Source organism: Lepidochelys kempii, chromosome 6 (assembly GCF_965140285.1).
Source record: "Lepidochelys kempii isolate rLepKem1 chromosome 6, rLepKem1.hap1, whole genome shotgun sequence".
NCBI classification, from domain to species: domain Eukaryota; kingdom Metazoa; phylum Chordata; order Testudines; family Cheloniidae; genus Lepidochelys; species Lepidochelys kempii.
This window is the reverse complement of record NC_136385.1, coordinates 66,299,386-66,321,014: the sequence shown is the minus strand read 5'-3', so window position 1 is coordinate 66,321,014 and position 21,629 is coordinate 66,299,386. Positions and strand designations below refer to the sequence as shown.

Here is a 21,629-nt window from a genome sequence, read left to right as displayed (position 1 = left end):
AGCAGCAGCTGTCAGGAATGTAGCAGATTGGCAGTGGGATTGGTTTTAGTAGTCAAGCTCCTTTTTGCTACTAAGTCCACAGTGCCCCCTTACTAGTTTAATTCATCTGGCCTTCTACCCACACCTCCAGAATCCAAAGAGTTCTCAAACTGTAAAACAGGAACATTATTTTCCACCCTGATCCAAAGTGATTGTTACAGAATCAAGAATTTGATTTTAAAAAGTTCAAGTCAGGAGAGTGACTCTAAGCTTAGATCTTGCTTTTCCTCCAGCCTTCACTTCCAGATCAAATAGTGTAGAAAGCAAACAAGATTCATTCTTCAATTGTCTGCACTCCAAGTTCAAACTCTGAAAAAAGTCAAATACCGCCTTCTGCTTCATACAGAGCTATTTAGTTCCTAGAATCAGAATTCAGCTGGCGACTGAAGCTGTGCAAGTCAGAGTACAGTTCTCTTCCAAACCTGCCTCTGCCCTCCAAGACAGATTGCTGACAAACTGGTGTGTCAAAGTCAAGATATTTACCTGTAATAGGGAGCAAATACATTCAGCAGGAAAAGGTGCTCTTCATATGCAGTTCTTGTGACAAACTGACACTTCAGATTGCCCCAGAACAACTGCCAGGCCAAATTTACCCAAGGAATAAGCAATCAAGATGACAAGAACCAAAAGTTGGTAGTTTCTTTTCCAACAGCCCATATAAGTATGAATTCAGTAAGTACACTCACTTATAGGCTGGTCTTATATTGTCATTATTAGTCTGCAACCAGGTTCTAAGGACATTCACAGTACTGCAATGGGTACCATGCAAACACCTGGATGTATATTCACTACCAGAGCCTCTCTGACTGGAAAGGAAGTTTGAGCCCTTCCCCACATGCCCCGAGAAGATGGAGAGCACTCATTCTTTACACCCCAGAGTAGTATTCCCTTCCTGTTTACTGTTCTCACTACACTCAGGTACCCAACATGGTCTTATTTACTAGTTTATTCCTGTGTGTGTCTAGTTTAGAGATTATAAAGTGCTTAGGGCAGAGACCTTGCCCTAAGCACTTCCACTTCAGTGGAACTACAATAGGACTGAGTTGTCCCGCTATTGCTGTAGGGTGTTATGCACAAGAGTTATGCTGCATAAATATGTATATAGTTCAGCTTGGAAAGTTTCTACCCAAAGTATTTTAAGCCAAGTTATATCCTTTCTGGGTTATGGTTTATGAAGCAAACAAGCATCATGGGAAATTAAGGAGTGTGGTTATACTAAGGTTAGATCAGACAGATTCATGAGGAGACACTGAACCAGATACCCTCCTTAGTGGACCAAGTTGTGTATTTGATTGCCAGCCAAATAGTGTTAAAAAAAGAAAAAAAAAGTAGGGAAAGCATGTGTTTAGGCTATAACAAGGCCTAATGCAATGAAGTGGAAAGGGAGCTGTACTAGCTTTTCAAGGCAAAGCCATACCACTGCTTATCTTCTTGCTGCAGCACAGCATAAAAGCATAAGGGAACATGGGCTTATCTTTAAGAGAGTGTCATTAAATTTGTTAAAGAGACCCTAGCCCCCCGAAGAGACCACCATGCTGACAGCCTTTTGGTAGCTTGGCACACGGCAGGACAGTGTTACAGTTGCATACTCACCTCTTCAGCACTGGCAGTTTATTACTTGGCTACAAGTCCTTGCACTTCTAAATATAAAACTTTGGGATTTAATATGTTGTTTTCATGTACTTCACTTCAGCTCTCAAAAGGTGCCTTACAAGCCTCAGGTATCCTACCTTGTAGATAAGTGCGCAAATACTGTACCACACAAAAGAGTGTGTGCCATTGCTCTCCAATGGCTAGAGACAGAATTATTCCACTTTTGCTAAAGCAGGTAAGGAGCCTGTGTCTCTGAAGCAAGAGGATCAGAGTTCTGTCTGCTGTGCCATGAAGTTCTGAATAGCCATCCCTGCAGTAGTGACAACTGCCAAATCCCAAGTGGCAGCTGATTTTATGTTCTTACATTTTTCAGAGTTGCCTCAAATGTTTCTTCCACATGACAGGCTAATGAATTTAGCTTAAGTCACTTCAAAATGCTAACTGTTAGCGTCTGACCACTGTGCCATTATGAATTGTGTAAGTAAGGAATGGAAGAAACCTATTAAATCAGCTTGTCCACCCCCTCAGCCAATACTGGCATGTTCACTGTCACATATACTCCTGTCCTATTTTCTAGTACACCCTCCCTCATTTCATTTCATTTCGTGGCATCTTTTATACAAACTGTCTCACAACACAGTTCAGGTAGTCACTTACATGTTTGAGTAAAGAAAGAGGTTAGAAAAAAAACTGTTTAATTGAATTTTCAAGATTTACACATGCCTGAGTAATGAAATGAGATCATTTCTTCTTTAGCCCTTCCTTTTACTGTTTGTTACCATTCACTGAGGCATGTCTAGAGTAATTTCTCTGGGAAAGGTGTCTTGTCTTCATTTAAGAGCTAGAAAGTACCCAGCACAGCACACCTTTGATTACTGTAAGAGTACCACCACAATATTAGCATCTCAAGTAATGGGATTTCCAGAAGCTAATAAAGGTCACTATTCTGGATAGTCAGCCTGCATTTTTTTGCACCTCTCCTCAACTAGAGAAATCTGTACTTTGAGCAGAGTGCTGCAGGAAGGCATGGCCAGCAGTGGAAGAGCCCCATATAACAAATGAAAGGAAGTATTACACTTTGGCTTTAAAGTGCAACAATAAATGCAAGGCCAGGTTAAGGTTTGGAAACCACTGAAGTGGAAAATGAATCCTTCATGAGGCATTGGGGAATGGGGTTGTAAAGGCCTCAGCCATCTGAGAGAGACTTATTTGTTGCACAAAAACAAATGGATCCTGGAGTGTTTGAAAGTTTAAGAACTTTAGCTTTCACCAAACTGGTCAGTTTCACTGCTCTTGGGAGTTCTCTTGTGGCTGTGGAATTGTTAGCCTTTTTATTGTCCCAACAAAAGGTCAAAATTTAAAACAAATATTGGAACCCTTCCTGTTGCTTCAACCTCAGAAAGGGAGAAAAATAAACTCTGCAAGCAACTGATAGCCAGAGATAAAACCATGAATCTTGGTCTGTCACACTGGATGTTTAACAGATAAACACAGGGGGAGGTTCTAAACACTGGCTTTTCTAAAAGAATTGAAATACACTGACTATAAACCCTGAACGCTGATGAAGTTTCCTCTCAAATAGCCTCTGAAAATCAGCAATAGGCTTCACTATATCACTTTTGCAACTGTAGTTTGCATTTATATCAATATGCTGCATTCATAAACTGTTTTCATTCACTGTGGGATCACAAGTGATCCCACATGATTACAATCAGACTTTAGTATGTAGTGACAACTCAGCAGCTCTAGCCTTTGAACTTGGTCATGTCTGCAGCAATACTCCTCTCCAGCAAGATGAAAGAGGAGAGGTAGTCCAGAACTGAGAGGTCTTGACTTTTAAAAGCTTGTATAAAGTTATGTTAAAGTTGGTCATTGGATTAAGAGGGGATTTCTTTTCAGATCATCCATGATTTTTTAGCAGAAGAGAAGCACCACCACTGCTTCCCTGAGATTGCCCATGTAATGCAAAAGTATTCCACCTTCCCCTGGACCCAGTGGAGAAGCCAGCACTATCAGGGCTTGCCTGGATCAAGAACTGAGAGACTGGGATTGTCAAATGAGTTTAAGGGAGTCTGAGTGCCCAGCTCTTGCTGTAAATCAAATGGGATTTGGATGCTTACCTCCTTGAGGTTTTGGAATTCCCACCCCATATGGCTTAACATTTCAGAACCCACCAGGGCTTAGACCACCACCCCACAATCTGAATCCTCAAGAGCTTCCTGGGAGCCAAAAAAAAAATCTCTTCACACCTTTCCAGATGTCAAAGGCACAAACATTGCACTACCCCACTGTCAAAACCTCCAGGTCTCCTCCTTAGCACATCCAGCCCAAAACAGCTACAGAGCAGCTATCCACCATCAGTGCAAGACTGTGGCACACTGAAAATCTAGGAGCCAGTATAAAGAATTCTAGAACTACTTATTTTAGTACAAGAAATACTGTACTATATCCATTTCCATATTTCAATAATAGCCTGAAGATACAACTGAATTCAGGCTCATGCCCCACAGACTTTAGGTAAAGCTTGGAGCAGAGTACATAGGATCTTGCTATATTGTTTTTGCAAAACAAAAAAAATACAAAAAACACTGCCTACAAAGGGTCTTGCCATTTTCATCTATAAATCTCAAAAGTTCATTACACAAAAAGGGAGTGAGTTAAGAGGCACAGAAACATGAAGTAATTTGCCCAGGATTACAGAGGAAGTCTGTGGCAGAGATCAGAATAGATCACTGATGTCCCAACTTCATCCCATGCTACAGTCACAGAAGCACATCAGCGTTCAACTCTCATAAGTCTTGCAATATTTGGGATGGGGTGCGGATTTTTTTTTTTTGGAAACGCTTCAGCTCCTGGATTCTCCAGGAGAATGTCAGCTCTCATGGGGGGGGGGGGGGGGGGGGGAAGAGAATGTTTCAAGCCCTCACTATTGCAGAGAAGAGCTTGGAAAGATGACTCAAGTGCACCATGAAGGCGGAGAAACCAGAATTGCCTCAAGTCTCATGACTGAGGCCCAATTCATGATTAACAATTGGGGCAGGTGTACTACACACTGCCATGCTGTTAACATTCCTGTTGGACCAGATTCTGGCTTTGGAAATTACATCCTGTCTCCCTAAATTCAAGTGGCTGTGTTGTTGTATGTAACATTAAGTAGATTCTGCATGTGAAGCCACAGACAGATGCAGTCAAGTGGTGGCTGAAGCAGAGTCTCTTTAGGGCCCAATCCAGCCCCCATTGGAATGTGAACCCCCTTCTATCCCCATAGTTTGCAGCAAAGCAGTTTAGTATTTCAGAAGAGTGGGGGGCACATTCGTGTGGTCATCACAGGTGCTGGAATTAGGAGTGCTGGGGGGAGGGGAGGGCTACTGCACCCCCTGGCTCGAAGTGGAGAACATCATATACAGGGTTTACAGTTTGGTTCAATGGCTCTCAGCATGCCCACCATACAAATTGTTCCAGTACCCCTGGTTGTCATCTGTATTGCTGGCTATACTACAGATTATTATTTCAGAAGCAGACATATTAGCTTTTGGAGCCCACAGATGGAGTGGGAAAAGAGGAAAATATAGGCAGGAAATATCTCAAAGCCATCCTAATCCCCTTCCTGCTAACATTTTGAGCCTCCATTCCCAAAAGTGCTCTACATTTGCAATGCCAGTTCCACCCATCCACCATTGTCTTTTCTCTATTTTGTGCTACCATCTCACACTCAACTTACCTTTAAAAAGCTTTCACTGTACTGTGGTTAAAATACAAACAAAAACAGATAGTTTGATGGAAAGCAGGGAGAATTCCCTTCCCAGGTCTAAATGAATATTCCAGCAATTAACTGAGAAGGAGGGGGAATTAAATGAATGCAAGTGTGATTAATTGCATTGCATTTTAAATCTTGTCACGTTGATTGACACTAAGTCAGAGGTGCTTTGCTCTTCCCTCTTTCCAGGGGAACTGTTGACCTTTCAGACTGATAAAGAAACATCTGCTTTTTTTGCTTGTTTTTCTTTTCGAGTTTAACAGTTTATATTGCAATTACCAGAGTGGATTCCAGACTTCAGCTAGAAAGGACACTTGCCAGTTATTTATTCAGCCCTCTTTAATGGCCTCTTCAGCAGCTTGAAACATTTCTGAAGCATTGCCATTTAAAGTAAGTTTCAGGGGATGGTAAGATCTGCACTGCAGTTTTCACAAACCAAACAGTTCTCCAGAGAAGAATCCTTTATGAACCCTTTCCTTTATGAAAAAGGAAGATTTTCCTTTGCTGTTCTCCAAAGAACCGCTTCCATCAGAGATCAAACTGTTTTGCAGACAAAGGATTCAGCCTTGGCACCCTTGTGAGCCAAGAGGGCAATAGCTTAATTTTGTAATTAGAGAGACCTGACTAACGCTCCCACAGAACTCGTCAAACAGCAGAGAGAGAGAGACACCTGGTCTCCCAAAGGCCAGGCCTGCATTTTAACCATTGAACAGTCTTGTCACCTCTGTTTTCTTTGACACAGTCCATCTCATGTTGTTCTCTATGGGGTTGAAGGAATGCCCTTGAGTCGTGCATGGGACACTCCAGGGAGATGCTAATTCCTGTTCCACTGGATAATCACTAGTCACAGATTCACACTATTCCAAAGAAGCAGTATGCTCCAGCTTACTAGTTACATCTCAGATCACCACTCTACTTAACACACAGTACTGGATGCTGTTATAGTGAAAACAAGCAGAGAGTTTATTTAAAAAATTAGAGAGATTCCAGTGATGGAAAGTTGGACTACTGGAACCAAACAGCTATACATCAAATAAAAATCATAGCATGCATTCTGCAGCCTAGACTTAACTAGATACTTTCATATCTTTAGCACAATGGACCCAAAGTCCTTCCAGCATTTTGCAGCCAGGTTTGGTTAAGACAAAAACACTTAACTTACACTCAATCCCTCACCGAGGGGGTACCTCTGCACCCCCAGCTATACCCCAATAATTCACTGTCTTTACCCAAAGAGGACCCCTCCTGCTGTTCATTTCTTCCTGAGAGGGAAATTTACAGATTTCCTGATCTCCTATTACCATTTGGCTCAGTATGCAAACAGGCATCCATTGGGAGACATAAAATGCCCAACACATACGGCCAGACAGCAAGATAAGTTTTATTTGCCTGCTATTCAAAAGAAAACAGGTAACCAGAAGTTGACATGTATCTTAACATATTTTCAGTAAAAACACAACTCCTTAAATATTATCTGTATATACATTTTGCAGTCATTATGACCACCAGTGGGATACTGGCTCTCAGAGACCTCACATGCTACTTTATCGTGAATTATTAGGTATTTATCCAACCCAGAGAAGGCCTATAAAACTATGCACCCTCTGCCAGTAACAATCAAGAGGTCCCTAAGTCAGAGATTTTGGTACAACAATTGACAAAAGCTAAAATACTCCAGTAAATGCAGACTGGCGGTGGACTTCAGAACCAGAAAAGGTAGTGTTGTCCAACTAGTGGATACACAAAGTTTGGGGCTGGACCCATGCTCTTTCAATTGAGGGGGCGGGAGGGGTAAACCCCCACCATCTAGGAGGATTTAGAAGGTGAGAGACTGACAATATCCTGTAATTTTCTGAACAAACCTTATGGAATTTAGAAAAGTAAGTTATACCTTATTGAATTAGTATTAAAAATGCAACTGTGTAATAGGGTTAGCTTTCTAATTTCTGAAAACCAGATCCCACCACTCTACCTCTTCACCCCAGGTCCTGCCCACCACTCACTCACTCTCCCCCTTCCTCATCACTTGATCCTCTCCACCTCCCTCACCAAACCAGCTGGGCTCCGTCTGCTCCAGGACTGGTAGAGGAGCTGCAGCCTCACATGGAGGCTACTGCCTGCCAACTCATGAGATGCAGATAGGAGGCAGCCCTGGCTGTGCAGGGGCTGGTGCAGGTGCAGGTTGATGACCCAGTGCCTCCCCAAGCAATGGTGAGTAGACTTTTGGTGTCTGATCAGTACATCAGACCAGACACTGCCAGGTCCCCTTTTTGACTAGAAAGTCCAGACAAAAACAGAACACCTGACACAGTAAGGTTGCATGAGTAACTGTGGAACTGGATGTTTTTCCATGGGAAGGGTAAACAGAACAGCAGGGGGTGATTAGGCAAACCTCTCCAGGGAGGTGACTCCTCTGGAGATTTAGGACCAGAGTGAATTTGCCTAAACTAGTTCAAAGTGGATTCTCCAGGGACCAACAGACACAGAAATGGGTTATGGCTACATAGCCTGGTTTTAAATTGATTTAGGTCCTCCTTCTTGATCCAGCAGAATTGGACAGAACCCCTGGTCTACAGCCCCCCCACCCCCAAATCCGTTGGGTTGGATTGGCAGGCGTAGGTGCTTGTTCTACGCTGAAGTTGTGATGAACTAGTAACCACAAGGAATCCCCTTGGGGTGGGGGCTGAAGGACTGTTCCTGCCAGAATCCATGTTAGGATTGGGGCCGATTCTGGTAATCTTATTAGCATACCTGTAGGTTTTTATTATGGTTTGCTCTGTAATGCATTTTACCTTAAGAATAAATTAGGCTTGCATAGGATGTGCTGCGTAGTACCTTAACTGTAGCATTACACCTGGTAATCCTCTCCAAAGAGCAAGGAAGCAGGTGTCCTTGGGCAACCTATCTGTGCTGAGACCACTATACTGTAGGCCTGGAACTGTTCAGCCTGGAAATATCCCAGTGAGAAAGGAAGAGAAATACATATCTCCACTTGAGAGGCAACAGCTGAGGAGCTGGAAGCCTGAGAGTAGGTGCCCTTGCTGAGGGGAAATACAGGTGTAATTGCCCTGAACTGGACAGAAGGAAACCAAAGATATGTGCTCTCTCAGATTTCCACCATAATACATAGAGCCAAGTTGTGCTTAACTGAGCAGTAGGTTCCCTAGACTCACAGATCTACTTGAAAGAGTGTCATCTACATCACTAGACAGTTCCTCCTATCGTTGGCTCCTGCAGGGACTTCAGAATCCTGTTGACATCTATTACACAGAAGCATCTGATGTAATAGTGTTGACTTTGGTTACTTCACTGCAGGATTAATACACAACTAAAGTCCCTGGGTTTTGTTTTATGTTGAACATTAAAAAGTGAAATCCTGGTTTGCTCTCATGCAACAAATCAGAAGGGAATTACTCAGATGTTTAAATCTACCTTTAAGCATCAGTCATTATAAATAGCACTTTGTGTGTCAATGCCATTAGTGGTGACAAAGTCAAGTTAAAAGGAAAAATTACTACTTTGTGAGTATTACTGTTTGGTTAAAAGTGTTCAGTCATGAACAGGGATTTCTTAAGTCTCTCCTAAATAAAAAGCTAGTGGAAATGAATGTGCAATTCCACCATACAAAAAAGTACATCCATGTATTTCAGAAGGTGAATGAGGACTGACTGGAAGAAGGGATCTGAAGGTTAGTCTTCACCATCCAGCTATCAAAGATTCATTGTCTCTTTCTTAGTTATCAGCTTTGGCTTCCTCAAACCTTTCCCAGATAATCTGGGGAAAGTACAGATTCACCACGAACAGGACTAAAGTGAACATTCTATTTGTTACATGCATGCCATCAAACACATGCAGAAAGTGCCAGACACTCTAAGTTCTCTTCTCTCCTTGTAGAGTGTTGGAGATTTATGGGGTGACTGTGAGCGACTTATTAGAAAGGTGGTCTTCGATTCCTGTTAATAAATGTTTTACAATAATCATTTCTTCAAGTTGGAGTAAGATTAGAAAAGTTCTGTCCTTTTATGTTTTGTTTGGTTCTTGCTGCTGCAAGAGCCTTCTGATCTAGAAGACTGATTGGTTAGAATATAAAGGACTTGCCAGAAGACTTCCATATGTAGATATTCCCCCAAAGGCAGGGCCATTGGATGGGTGACCCAGTGTGGAAAGAATTCAGGGCACTTCTTTCCCTCTTCAATATTAGAGACCATTTCTGCTTGTATTGGGATAAGTGTTGTGGAACAACTAAGAACACAGTACATTTTGCTAGAGAAACGGTCACTACAAATAGAAAAATATGACAAAGTACTTCAAGGTAGGCAAAGTATCTGCCCCCTGCCCCCCAAGGTAACTACAGTATCCCTAGTTGAATAAAGAATCACTTCCTAAACCACACGTTTGCCAGCTCACATTAGACTTCCCATTTGGGAAGGTCACTCACTCCATAGCAAAAAGGGTTTAAGTTTTGATCAGAACCAAATCCTGCTTTACAACAAGCCGTATAGCATTTGCCTACTTAATTCTTCCCAGCCCTATTTTGTGAGCTTTTAAGAAAATCCCTGGGGAATATGAAAACTGCACAGTAGCTTCATACTATGAAGTTTGTTTTGATGCCAGCAGTGATGTACTGGAGGCAGTTGTTGGGAGTGCCCAGCTCTAAGTGTCTGCAAATCATAACAAAAACTAAATTTTGAAATACCTATATCCTCCGTGAAATGGAATTACCTTTCTCCACCTTATTCTAGTGTGCAGCTCTTTGAAACGTCAGGCCCCTTTAAGGCAACAAGTGGGGTATTCAAAAATTGAATCACACAACATTACTAGCCACTTGAGACTTTTTGCCTTTGGGCTCAGATGACATTAGTATGCTGCCACCGCCACCACCACCCAGCTACTTTTCTTGCTCCTCTAAGAGGATACGCCACCACCCAGGCACCACGGTGTCAGTAGAACCTGGATCTAGGATGAAAAATAGCCCCATCAAGTTTAACCTGGGTGAGACTGAGGTGATTAGCAGGAGAGAGAGGTGGCAGAAACCAAAATTACTGATCTTATCTCCTTGTAAACCCACACGAGCCCTCCTGGATCAGTTCAGTCACCACAGCCATCAATACCTGCAACATGCCAGTGCCATGACATGCTGCCTTTTTAGCAGTTATTACCACTCCATCTGGATGAGAGATGACTAGTTCAAAGTCCTCTCAGGAAAGGTAGAAATGATGCGGATAGGAAGAAAGCCACCACTGTTAGTTGTGACACTGGCCACATCCTCACCACTTAGAGGGCTACTCGGAGGGCTGATGCAAGATAGTGAGAAATCTCATCATTGCCTTAAGTTATTCAGATAGCAAGAAATGCCTTCTTTCACCACTAGCTTGCTAAAAGACTTCACCTGTTCTTCTAATCTACATGCAGACTTACCATGTAGTATCCACATGATTGCCACTTCTAGATGAGACTACTGCAAGTCAATACCTAGGGCTGAAGGAGACCACCTCATGAAAGCTCCAGCTTCTATAAGATGAGGACTGCTGCATGTTAAGCAACATATCATGTCAAGAGCACATCCCACCAATGCTCTGAACTCTCCTCGGGCTCCTCATTAGTTTCTCAATCCAATTCAGGGTGTTGGTTCTAGTCCTCAGAGAAGTAGCTTGCACCCTATACACAAGAGGGCCTCCCAAAGGCAGACTTAAGGGTTGCCATAGGAACAAGATACAGGATCTCACACACACTTCCCCACCCACCACAAAGCTTCTCTAGGGGCCCCTCTCCCTGAGGCTGCAGGAAACTGTCCACTAAGCATGCCCAGTCAGCTAGTTTGGGAAATCCTGAACCGAGCTATATTTTGTTGCCACTAGTCTGCTAGGACTCCATCCCCATCTCGATGTCACCACTGTCCTGACACCCTTTGCTGCATCAGCATAATACCTGTACTATTCATGGTACTGCCCTAGTGGCACCAGCTAGGACAGAGTGAAGCCATCTAGAACACACAGCACTGGGAAGCTAAACAGAAGGACTGCCAGGGATAAAGCAAACTTGTACATCGAACATGGAGGGACTTGTCCTCCTACATGACTAGTCCACAGGTAATATGAAAATGCAGGGAAGGCAGATGAGTATTGGACTGTTCTGATCTCATGCCAGCCATAAACCTTTAAACAAGTTGGCAGTGTCCTTTTAAAAAGGGAGGAACTTTCTCTAATCCAAAATGGGGGAAGTCAGGGAAAGGATGACAAAACTATTGAGAGAAGAGGATGTTGCATGAGTGAATAAAGTCAAGAAGGTACTACTGGCTATTATTCTATTGCAGCCACCTGCCAGGCTCTGAGTCAGGGTCAGAATGCTGCTGTGGTCAGCAGTGTACAAGAAGGGAGACAGAAGGTACCTATCCTGAACAGTTTACAAGCCAGTCAAATACGCACCCAAATCAACCCCCTCTTGGGCACTGCAAACCTCAACATTAGCCTGAAGTTCATTGATCTTACTGAACAATTAAAAGCATTACATATTGTAACAGCGCTGTTTGAGAGAGATAAGTCTCCACTCTGAAATGGCCCAGACAGAGTTGTGAACAAGTGCCCTAGGCTCTTTTCACCTCCATTTTGTTCCCTAGCTTAAACACATCCAATATATTTTTACATGGAAGAGGCCAGGCTGCTTCATGTTGCATGCAAGGATCTGCAAGTCTCTTAATGAAAAAGACCTTTACATGCATGCATTTCACTACCAGTTTCAATACAACTGGACTTTCTACTAAATAGATAGGCCCTGACCAAAAGCGAAACAGAACCTTGCAACTGCAGCACAGCAGTGTTTGAATGTGGCTGTTACTAGCTGGGTTCCAAGGCACACAGTTCAACTGATGGGTATGAGCTCGCATTTTTTGTTAACAAGTGCCACATACTACAGACCTAGGGAGCCTGCAATAGTACATCACAGCCAAAACAGACACAGATGCAGTTGTCACACTGCTTAGTTCTAGAGAATGCCGACTGAGCACAGCAATCTATGAGCATGTTGTCACCTTCATTGCCTCCACCAAGAAGCATAAGCTACTTCTGCCTCCTTTATATTTTAAGCAGTAGCACCTTTGGGTTTCAGTCTGGCCTGAGAGGCTCCCAAGTCATAGTGCTGGTGATATTCCATGTGCCCCAGAGACAAGCACTAGTGTTCAACTAGACAGCACATGTGGCATCAAGGATAGAACCAGGACCTTTCCATCCGAAAAAGTAAAACAAGCAAACAGACCGATCCACAGAATTTCTATGACTGAGCTAAGGAGACTTCATTGACAGTAGTAGGGCTTTTGCGCTATGTGAGCCAGCCACTAGATGGGGACATGACCACAAAATGCACTCATTAGCCTTTACCTAACTTCCCCACCTATAGCAGCATGTTTGGATCATGTCTGTAGCTTCACATTGCCCAAAAGCAGAGTAATTTTTAAACCTAGTGCTGAAGTGACACCATTGCCAATAGTGATGGCAACCTCTGCCACGCCATTTGCCAAAATCCCAGACTGAGGGATGCAAGATAAAGGACAGAAAGCATGTAAGTGATGTAGAATTCAATTCCATAGCCTTAATTTTTATTGTAAATGTATAGTCCAAATAAAAACTAAGATACTACGTTTGTGCTGGGGCAGGAGCCACTATCCCCATTCCCCCATTTAAATGGGGAGTTTGCAGCCCTCTCCACTATTGATTCAGACGGCCTATAAATTCAGGAAGTCACAGCATCAGTTTTACACTAGATTCACTAAGGTTATCTTCACTACCATACATGCTAAAACACTTTGTTTAAACAACAGCTATGGATGACTTCCATAGCACAGCTGTTTTCAACCTGTGGTTTGGCAGACCCCTGGGGGGCTGCAGACTATGTAAGATTTTTCAAAGGGTCTGCATCACCATTCAAAAAAAATGTTAACAGTGGTCTGCAAATGAAAAAGTTTGAAAACCACTGCCATAGCAAGTTCTGTAGCTACATAATACATGGGGTCATGAACTTTACCTGTGACTGCAAGTTACATGGAGTCAGGGATTGTATCCTCAGTACAGCACTAGGCACATTGTCAGTTAAGGTGACCAGACAGCAAGTGTGAAAAATCAGGACGGGGGTGGGGTAATAGGCACCTATAGAAGAAAATGCCCCAAATATCAGGGCTGTCCCTATAAAATGGGGACATCTGGTCACCCTACTGCCAGTACAGTTAGCTGAGGGTCTTCATGTATTTTACCTACCCACTTTTATATGTTACCAACCTTCATGGAAGCTGAATGCCAAATTCATCCCTTGCGAAAGACAGATATTTAAAAGTAGAAACTTAGCCAAAACCCCTCTATTCCTAAAAATGAGAGGGTTATAAGGGAGGTCCTGAAATGCAGACCAGTAGTAAAGTTGCTAAGAAAGCCTCAGTAGTTGGCTAATCAAACAAACATTTGTATAATGGATTATTTTTCAAGTCACACAGAATGAGGAAAGCTAACCAAATATTGTACAATACTAGCAAAGTGTTAGTCCTTGGGTGCTGCGCTAAGCAGATCTCAGAAGTAAAGTCAACCCTTATCCTACTACATAAGTGCATAACCAACAATGCAAGTCAGATCAGCACATTTTGCCTCTTGGGTGCATAGTTAAAGAGCCAGTAGGTTTTTTGCATTAACCTCTACATAATCCAAATAGTAAAAGGGCCCCATAACTGTCAACCTGCTAAGATTCCACCCCCCTCCCCCAACATAAAATAGATACACAGACCCAAAAGACAAAGAAAAAAAAAGAGCTGGAACTGTTCTATGTAGAACTAGACTTACTTAAATGAAGATATGGCTACCACTCTGAAACCTGTTAGTCTGTATGAGGTAAAAGAACGAGGAGTCCTTGTGGCACCTTAGAGACTAACAAATTTATTTGAGCATAAGCTTTTGTGGGCTAAAACCCACTTCATCATATGCATGCAGTGGAAAATACAGTAGGAAGATATATACACACACAGAACATGGAAAAAAATGGGTGTTGCCATACCCACTATAACAGAGTGATCAATTAAGGTGATCTATCATCAGCAGGAGAAAAAAAGCCTTTTGTAGTGATAATCAGGATGGCCCATTTCCAACAGCTGACAAGAAGGAGAGAGTAACAGGGGAGGGAGGGAATAAGCAAGGGGAAATAGTTTTACTTTGTGTAATGATCCATCCACTCCCAGTCTTTATTCAAGACTAATTTAATGCTGTCCAGTTTGCAAATTAATTCCAATTCAGCAGTCTCTTGGTGGAGTCTGTTTTTGAAATTTTTTTTTTGGGGGGGGTGGTAAATATTGCAACTTTTAGGTCTGTAATCGAGTGACCAGGGAGATTGAAGTGTTCTCTGACCAGTTATTGAATGTTATAATTCTTGACGTCCGATTTGTGTCCATTTATTCTTTTGGGTAGTGATTGTCTGGTTTGGCCAATGTACATGGCAGAAGAGCATTGCAAGCACATATCACATTGTTGGATGTGCAGGTGAACGAGCCTCTGATAGTGTGGCTGATGCGATTAGGTCCTATGATGGTGTCCCCTGAATAGATGTGGGCAGAGTTGGCAACAAGCTTTGTTGCAAGGATAGGTTCCTAGGTTAGTGTTTTTGTTGTGTGGTTGCTGGTGAGTATTTGCTTCAGGTTAGGGGGCTGTCTGTTAGCAAGGACTAGCCTGTCTCCCAAGATCTGAGAGTGAGGGATCATCCTTCAGGATAGGTTGTAGATCCTTGATGCGCTGGAGAGGTTTTAGTTGGGGGCTGAAGGTGACGGCTAGTGGTGTTCTATTTCCCCATGCTTATTTACCCACCATCCACTCCTGTTACTCTCATCTTCTTGTCAACTGTTGGAAAGGGGCCATCCTGATTATCACTACAAAATATTTTTCTCCTGCTGATAACAGATCAGCATAACTGATCACTCTCGTTATAGTGGGTATGGCAACACCCATTTTTTTCATGTTCAGTGTGTGTATATACATACATCTCTTCCTACTGTATTTTCCACTGCATGTATCTGATGAAGTGGGTTTTAGCCCACAAAAGCTTATGCTCAAATACATTTGTTAGTCTAAGGTACCACAAGTACTCCTCGTTCTTTTTAAATGAAGATCTTATCCAGTCATAATTTAAACATTTGAGACCAGAAGCCAGGCATAATACTATAGCAATTCTGCTGTGATAGAGGTAGCATTATGCTCAGAGGAATCTTGCCCAGAGTATTCCCTGTTGCATACTTACAGTAGTGGGAAAATTGTAGCCCCTCCAAAATACACCTGAGCCATTACAACTTTTCAGTCAGTCATTATCTTCTATCAAAAAAATTAAGAGAATTAAATTTAATAAGACTGAAAGGAAAGCTCATGGATGAGCCCAAACCAAGCACCAAACATCAGGGCAGTTTTAATCCAGATCTGAATTATGCAGTGTGGGCCCTAATCTTCTCTGTTTAAGATATTAAGCAGAGTTTCAGACCAACACAGACTGCACTCTCTTATGGTGGTACAATGGAGAGAACACAGAGGGAATCTGGTTTATTGGAACAAGTAGGGACATCTCCCTTGCAGGAGGTTACAGAATTCACAGACATGACTACAACACAGGCTTCCTCATACAGGTTTTATGATTTCAAATTCCTTCAGGTGCAGTCTGTGCTCCTTATTTAGGGGGTCAGGATTGCTGTAGTCTATTTCAGTTTCTCATTATCTGAGGTTGTGATTTGGGGTCCTTACTTGCGGACAGCTGTAGGGGAAGTGTTACCATTACCCTATATGGTAAGCCACCCCCCATGGTGAGTGCAATCTCATGAGTGATTTCTCTGATCCCTGTATTACACTGGTTTATGGCTTTGGCACCCATTGTTCTGTTCCATGACTTTACTAGTAACACCTCCCCCAGCTGTTGCGTTCTCTCCAGGTAGGTATTCTCATCATGCACCCTCTTTCAGGATCAGTGTCCGCTAACTAGAGTTCAGGCTATGTAAATCTGGCTATTTTCTGCTCCCCACCCTAGGAAGCATATAAGCCTTTTAGGAAAGGATTCTATAATGGTTGTTTTTGTTTGCTCTACAGGGAAGGGAAAGATCCTCACAACCTGCCCCAATCTCATGACCAGTTCTACAGGGATGTTGGGGGGGTTCAGCTCCCAAAGTCATCAATCCTACGCTTTTCAGGGAAGGGGAGAAGGACTTTTCAAGACTGTGCCACTATCTCATAATGTCTTCTTCCTTATGGGGACTTCTGGAGCACTGCAACCCACACTTTATCCCTCTTACATAAACCCACTGCTTTCGTGGCCCTAAGGCACCACAATAGTGCCACGACCCTCTGCTGTGACATACAGAATTGGAGGCTGTCCTAGTGCTCCCCACTCAGGTATTGGTCTCAAAGAGGAGGAAATGGATCTGCAGAAGACCATGCAAGCTGGTCTTGTGCTGGGGGATCGAGGTTCCTGCCACCACTCCTCTCCAGCCCCAAGTGAGAAAAGCAGGGCTTGGGGGCACAATCCACCTTGTCTGCTATTTGATGAACAAGTACTACTAAATGGCACATAACAGTCTTGGACTTTGAAAGCCAGCCAAGTGTGCTCCTCAAGCCTGAGGAGCAGACTCCTGAACCTGGTCTGTGACCTACTGGTGCTCTGAAGACCAATTGCTGGCAGGGCGAGCAGAACTGGTGCCAGAATTACATGGCTCTGGCTCTTCTATTCCAGCCGAGAGAAAGAGGAAAGACATCAATTAACTTTGCAATGAGAACACTCTACAGGCAGCTAAGAGACATTATTACTTTTCCATATGATCAATTGCTGCGGTTACATATGGATGTTAGACTGCACAGGAAGAGGGTGGTAATGTGATCACAAAAGAGATCAGAAGTGGTTCAAGAGAAGAGTCACTGTTAAGACATAGGCCATGTTATGAAACATTAGATCAGGAATTCCAAGTTATTTTTAGGGAACCCTAGATATTAAAGCTTCCTATAGACCATCTCAGTGATGGTATGTTTAATTATTAAGAGTCTGAAAGCTGGTCAGATTGCACATACTAAATGAGGTGTTTTCTGCATAGCAAGTCTCTGGTGAACCTAGACTAGCATCAAATAGATTCAAGCTGCTGTCATAATTTTATTAGACCATGAGACAAAGATGCAGGTACGAGTATTGGTAAGCCCCTTTTGAGGGGCTCATCAACCCATAGCGAAGCAGCAGACCCACATATCAGAACTCCAGTAGGCAGTCAACCACCTGCACCATACTGTGACTTTTATTGGCAGTCAATTTGTACAAAACAGACTTCTGAAAAATATTAGATATATTGTAACAAGAAACATCAAGATTACTCTAAGTGAAAGGTTACTGTTTCTAGTTTTACTCTGTCTAGTCATCAATACTTTCTGTATCCACCTGCCCCTCTTATCCCTATATATTCACACCATTTACCAGGTCTTTCACTCAGCAATAGGAGAAAAACTTTCTAGAGTAGGAAAATGGGATTGTAAAAATCAGACGTCATATGGAGGACTCAGGCACAGGAGTAATACTTGGAACTACTCTAGTCATTTGAAAATGACTAAACTAATTTAGACAAGGTAGGTGAGGTAATATCAGTTATTGGACCAACTTCTGTTGGTGGAAGGTACAAGCTTTTGAACTCACAGAGCTCTTCTTCAGGTCTGGGGAAGGAAGCAGACCAGTGGTGCTGAACAATTTTTATGGGGGTAGGTGAGCGAGTGGATGAGGAAGGCAGAAACCCTATATTCAAGCCAGGGGGTGTAGAGGCACTTCAAATTCCAGCACCTATGAAGCAGGGAGTGTCTCAGCTAAATAAAAGTTGAGACAGTTTATTAAACCAGAAGAGGCAACACAAATGACCACCTCCAACATGTGTCACCCCTTCTACTTAACTATCTGTCCCAACTTTTATTTACTTCAGACACTCTGCTTCCTTCCCCAGACCTGAAGCACAGCTGTGTAAGCTTGAGCCTTCCACCAACAGAAGTTGGTCCAATAAAAGGTATTCTCACCTACCTTGGATCTCTCCTACCCTAGGAGGAACACAACTACAACAATACCACAAATTGAGTAAGTCAGTGGTGAAGCTTTAAGTGTTAAAGCCTACCAACACTACAAAAAAAATCTAGTGCCTAGTACCCTAAAGTAGCCTGATTTCATTGTAATAAGCATTGCACCCAAAGCCAAGTGTCTGCAGAATCAAACCCTAAAATTGCAACCCTGCCCACTTCCATATCCCCTTCAGGAACTCCTACCTCTTTGGTTTAGCAAGCCAGATGTTTCTTTTCACTCTTATCACAGATCTATTCTCAGGATCACAGAAACAGTGAGTGGTGTAGCTTAGTGGCCATCATAAAAAAAACCACATTGAATAATTCAAAGAACTTTTTGTAATGTAGATGGAAATCTAAAGCATGGCACCTTTAGACCATTGACAGCTTTATTGGAAGTACCTAATCATCAGGTGAATGTAATAGATAGGATCTGAATTTCAACATGCTAGTGCAACAAGTTGGGGGGAGAACACACCACTACCCAACTCCACTCTTTTCAACAAACCACTTGAAGAGGGTGGAGAGGATTTACTAGTTAAATACACATAAAATCCATAATTTTATATTGAAGAGCCCATAAGAAACTTTTAAAGGCACAGGTCTTTCCAATAAAGAAGAAGCTAGGATGTCAGATTAGCTGATTTTTCCCACTGACTGTGGAAAATTCTTTGGAGAAAAAAAAATTAGCTCATTGAATGCATGGGGTGAGAACACAGACTCAACAGCTGTTTGTGTTTGGGTTATAGATTCTCTTGAAGTAACTTGCATTTCAAAAAAGATACAGTCTAGGGAGCAGTTAAAGTGGCTTGTAAAATACAGTATATAAAAAAGTCTACAAGGAATCTGTTTGACAGACAGGCTTGTTGTGCAATTATGCAGGCTGGCATCAGGATTTGTTTGTTTTATTCTTCATCTTAGCTGTTCCTAATTAAGACTCTCAGCTACTTCACTGATGAGAGGCCACATAAGTGCCTAGATAGATTCTTCAACAGCCCAATGTTCTTTTTTAAAGAAAAAAGAAAGAAAGAAGAAGAAAAAAAACCCAAGAATTAACTGCCCAGACCTTTGGGATTTTGAAAGCAAGTGCTTCACTATCAAACAATACAGCTTCATTTAGAAGAACACTTACGCGTATCTCAAAATCTTGTGTTTCCTCCAACCTTCAAAATTCCTGTCTCCAAGGATTTATGATATGCACTGGATCCAATCTGCCACATTTTAACTGCGGCTGTTACACATCTGGTCATAAAAGGGCTACAAGGTGCAGCTGAACACAAGGACACACTTTTCTTAATGTGGCAGCTACAGTTTTTCCACAGTATTGAGAGGTTTGTTTGTTTTGTTTTGTTTTTTTAAAGTGGGTTTATATTATTCAGACAGTTATCTGGTTTAGTACAACACTTCACTTTTTTTTTTAAAAAAAACCTTCTATTGCTATACTCAGAGTAGAGATTCCTACATAAAGGTATCTAGATCTTATCCCTATTTAGGATGGTAGTTAGATTAAGTACTAAATTAAATACTTGAGAGCGATCAGCAAAAGGTGTGTGTGGACAATGCATCCAACATGCTTACATACAGATTAAGTTTTTCCACTTACCCAGAATTGTGTTTTGCAGCATTGACTTGAGAACAGCTACTGTTTTAGGGCCTTAGAATTCAGAGTCATTACCCCAATCTAGGGGATGTAGTGGTAACAGACCAGCTGGAAAACCATACTTAAAAAAGAGAGGTGTTCTCCCCCAGAACAGTTTAATATTTTGGTAAGTATCATCAACCCCAATAAGAGCCAACCATAGACTGAAAGACAAAACTAGACACCTAGAGGGAGAAGTTTGGGCTGAAGGCATCTAGCTTTATTGCAGAGATTCATTTAATCCCTACTTGGAAGCATAATAAGAGTCCTAAAGCTACATTCTGGGAACCAAGGGGTCCTATTAAACGCAAGACAAGCAATATAAAACTAAGGCATATTAACTTGCTCCTCTCTTTTGCATTAACCGCTGACAAATGCGTGCCTCGGTGTTTTGGGTACTCAGCTAGTGCCTGGGCTCTTGATTTTAGGGATCTTCTGAACAGTTAACACTGACCACACAGCAGGCGTCTCTCCCTGGCGTGTGTAGCCGAACTCCAGAGGTAGCGATGGGTCAAGCCCGGCAGGGCCCGTGCTAGAAGCCTCAGGGCTCCGTCAGAGCAAGCCCCAGAGAGACGCTCCAGCGCCCGTCTGAGCAGAGTGGGGAGCCGCTCTGGGGTGTGGGAGGCAGGCAACGGCTCACCGGGCACGTCTTGGGGGCGGGAAGAGAAGGGAATCCGCGGTGCATCCCAGAAACAAGGAGCAATGCAGGACCGCTGCTGAAGTCCCCAGGCACCCGAGCACACAAAAGCCCGTGGTGTACCTGACAAGTATGACAGGGTCAGTGCGGAGCGGGCGGGGGATTTTCCAAGCGGGAATGAGAGGAGCACCTGGCTGTGACCTGACATAATGATTCCCTTGTGCTGGGCGAGCGCGCGCGCGGGGGGAAGGGAGCGCGAGAGAGATCCTGGGGAAAAGCAAGACGCTCGCGCTTACCCGGGGCCCAGTAGCCCTGTGGCTCTGAACCGGAGGAAGATGCGGCGGCAGCAGCAGCACCAGGAGCAGCTGGGGAGTCACCCCGCTCCACCAGGGTCTGGAGAGCATCGTCACTTGGGAGCTGGGGGTTACAGGCACGAGACAAACCCCCTTCCTTCCCTTCTCTGCTGGCCGGAGTGCAACTTGCTGCTGGAGTCCTGCCCCTGCCCTTAGCCTGCGGGACAACAGCCGCCCTGAAAAGCCAGAGGCAGCTTCTTGCCCTAGCCGGGGCGTGCGGGGCACTTGAGCAGCCCAGGTCTGCCCCCTTCAGTGGCACCAGGTTAAATGCCTCAGCTCTAGCCATTGGGATCCCCGTTATAAAGACCTTGCCTGGGCGGGGCCAGGCAGGACTGACTGAGGGAGGCACCCATAACAGCGGAGCTGGTGCTGGGCGAGAGCCAATGACAGGGAGCGATGGGTGTGCCCTCACCCCTTCACTCCGGCTGCCCCCGTGAGGGAGGGGCCAGTGGGCTTCTCAGGTTGCCCCCTGAGGCTGCATGTTGGGTCCCAGCGGCAGAGGTCCAGAGTGAGGAGCAGCAGGAATCACGCCGGG

General features: G+C 43.4%; 1 protein-coding gene across 7 annotated transcripts in view; it reads right to left on the bottom strand.

The window, feature by feature from the left end:
* Nucleotides 1–21,406, bottom strand: part of SMOC1 (SPARC related modular calcium binding 1) — a 181,570-nt gene extending 160,164 nt beyond the window's left edge. For all 7 annotated transcript variants that reach the window (XR_012159431.2, XM_073348486.2, XM_073348487.2 and 4 more), the window contains exon 1: nucleotides 21,038–21,406. Coding sequence is in view for 6 of the 7 variants with exons in the window: in XM_073348486.2 (XP_073204587.1) it covers nucleotides 21,038–21,145 (108 nt within the window). In the remaining variant the exon portion in view is untranslated. The remainder of the gene's footprint in view (nucleotides 1–21,037) is intronic.
* Between the last annotated feature and the right edge of the window lie 223 nt (nucleotides 21,407–21,629).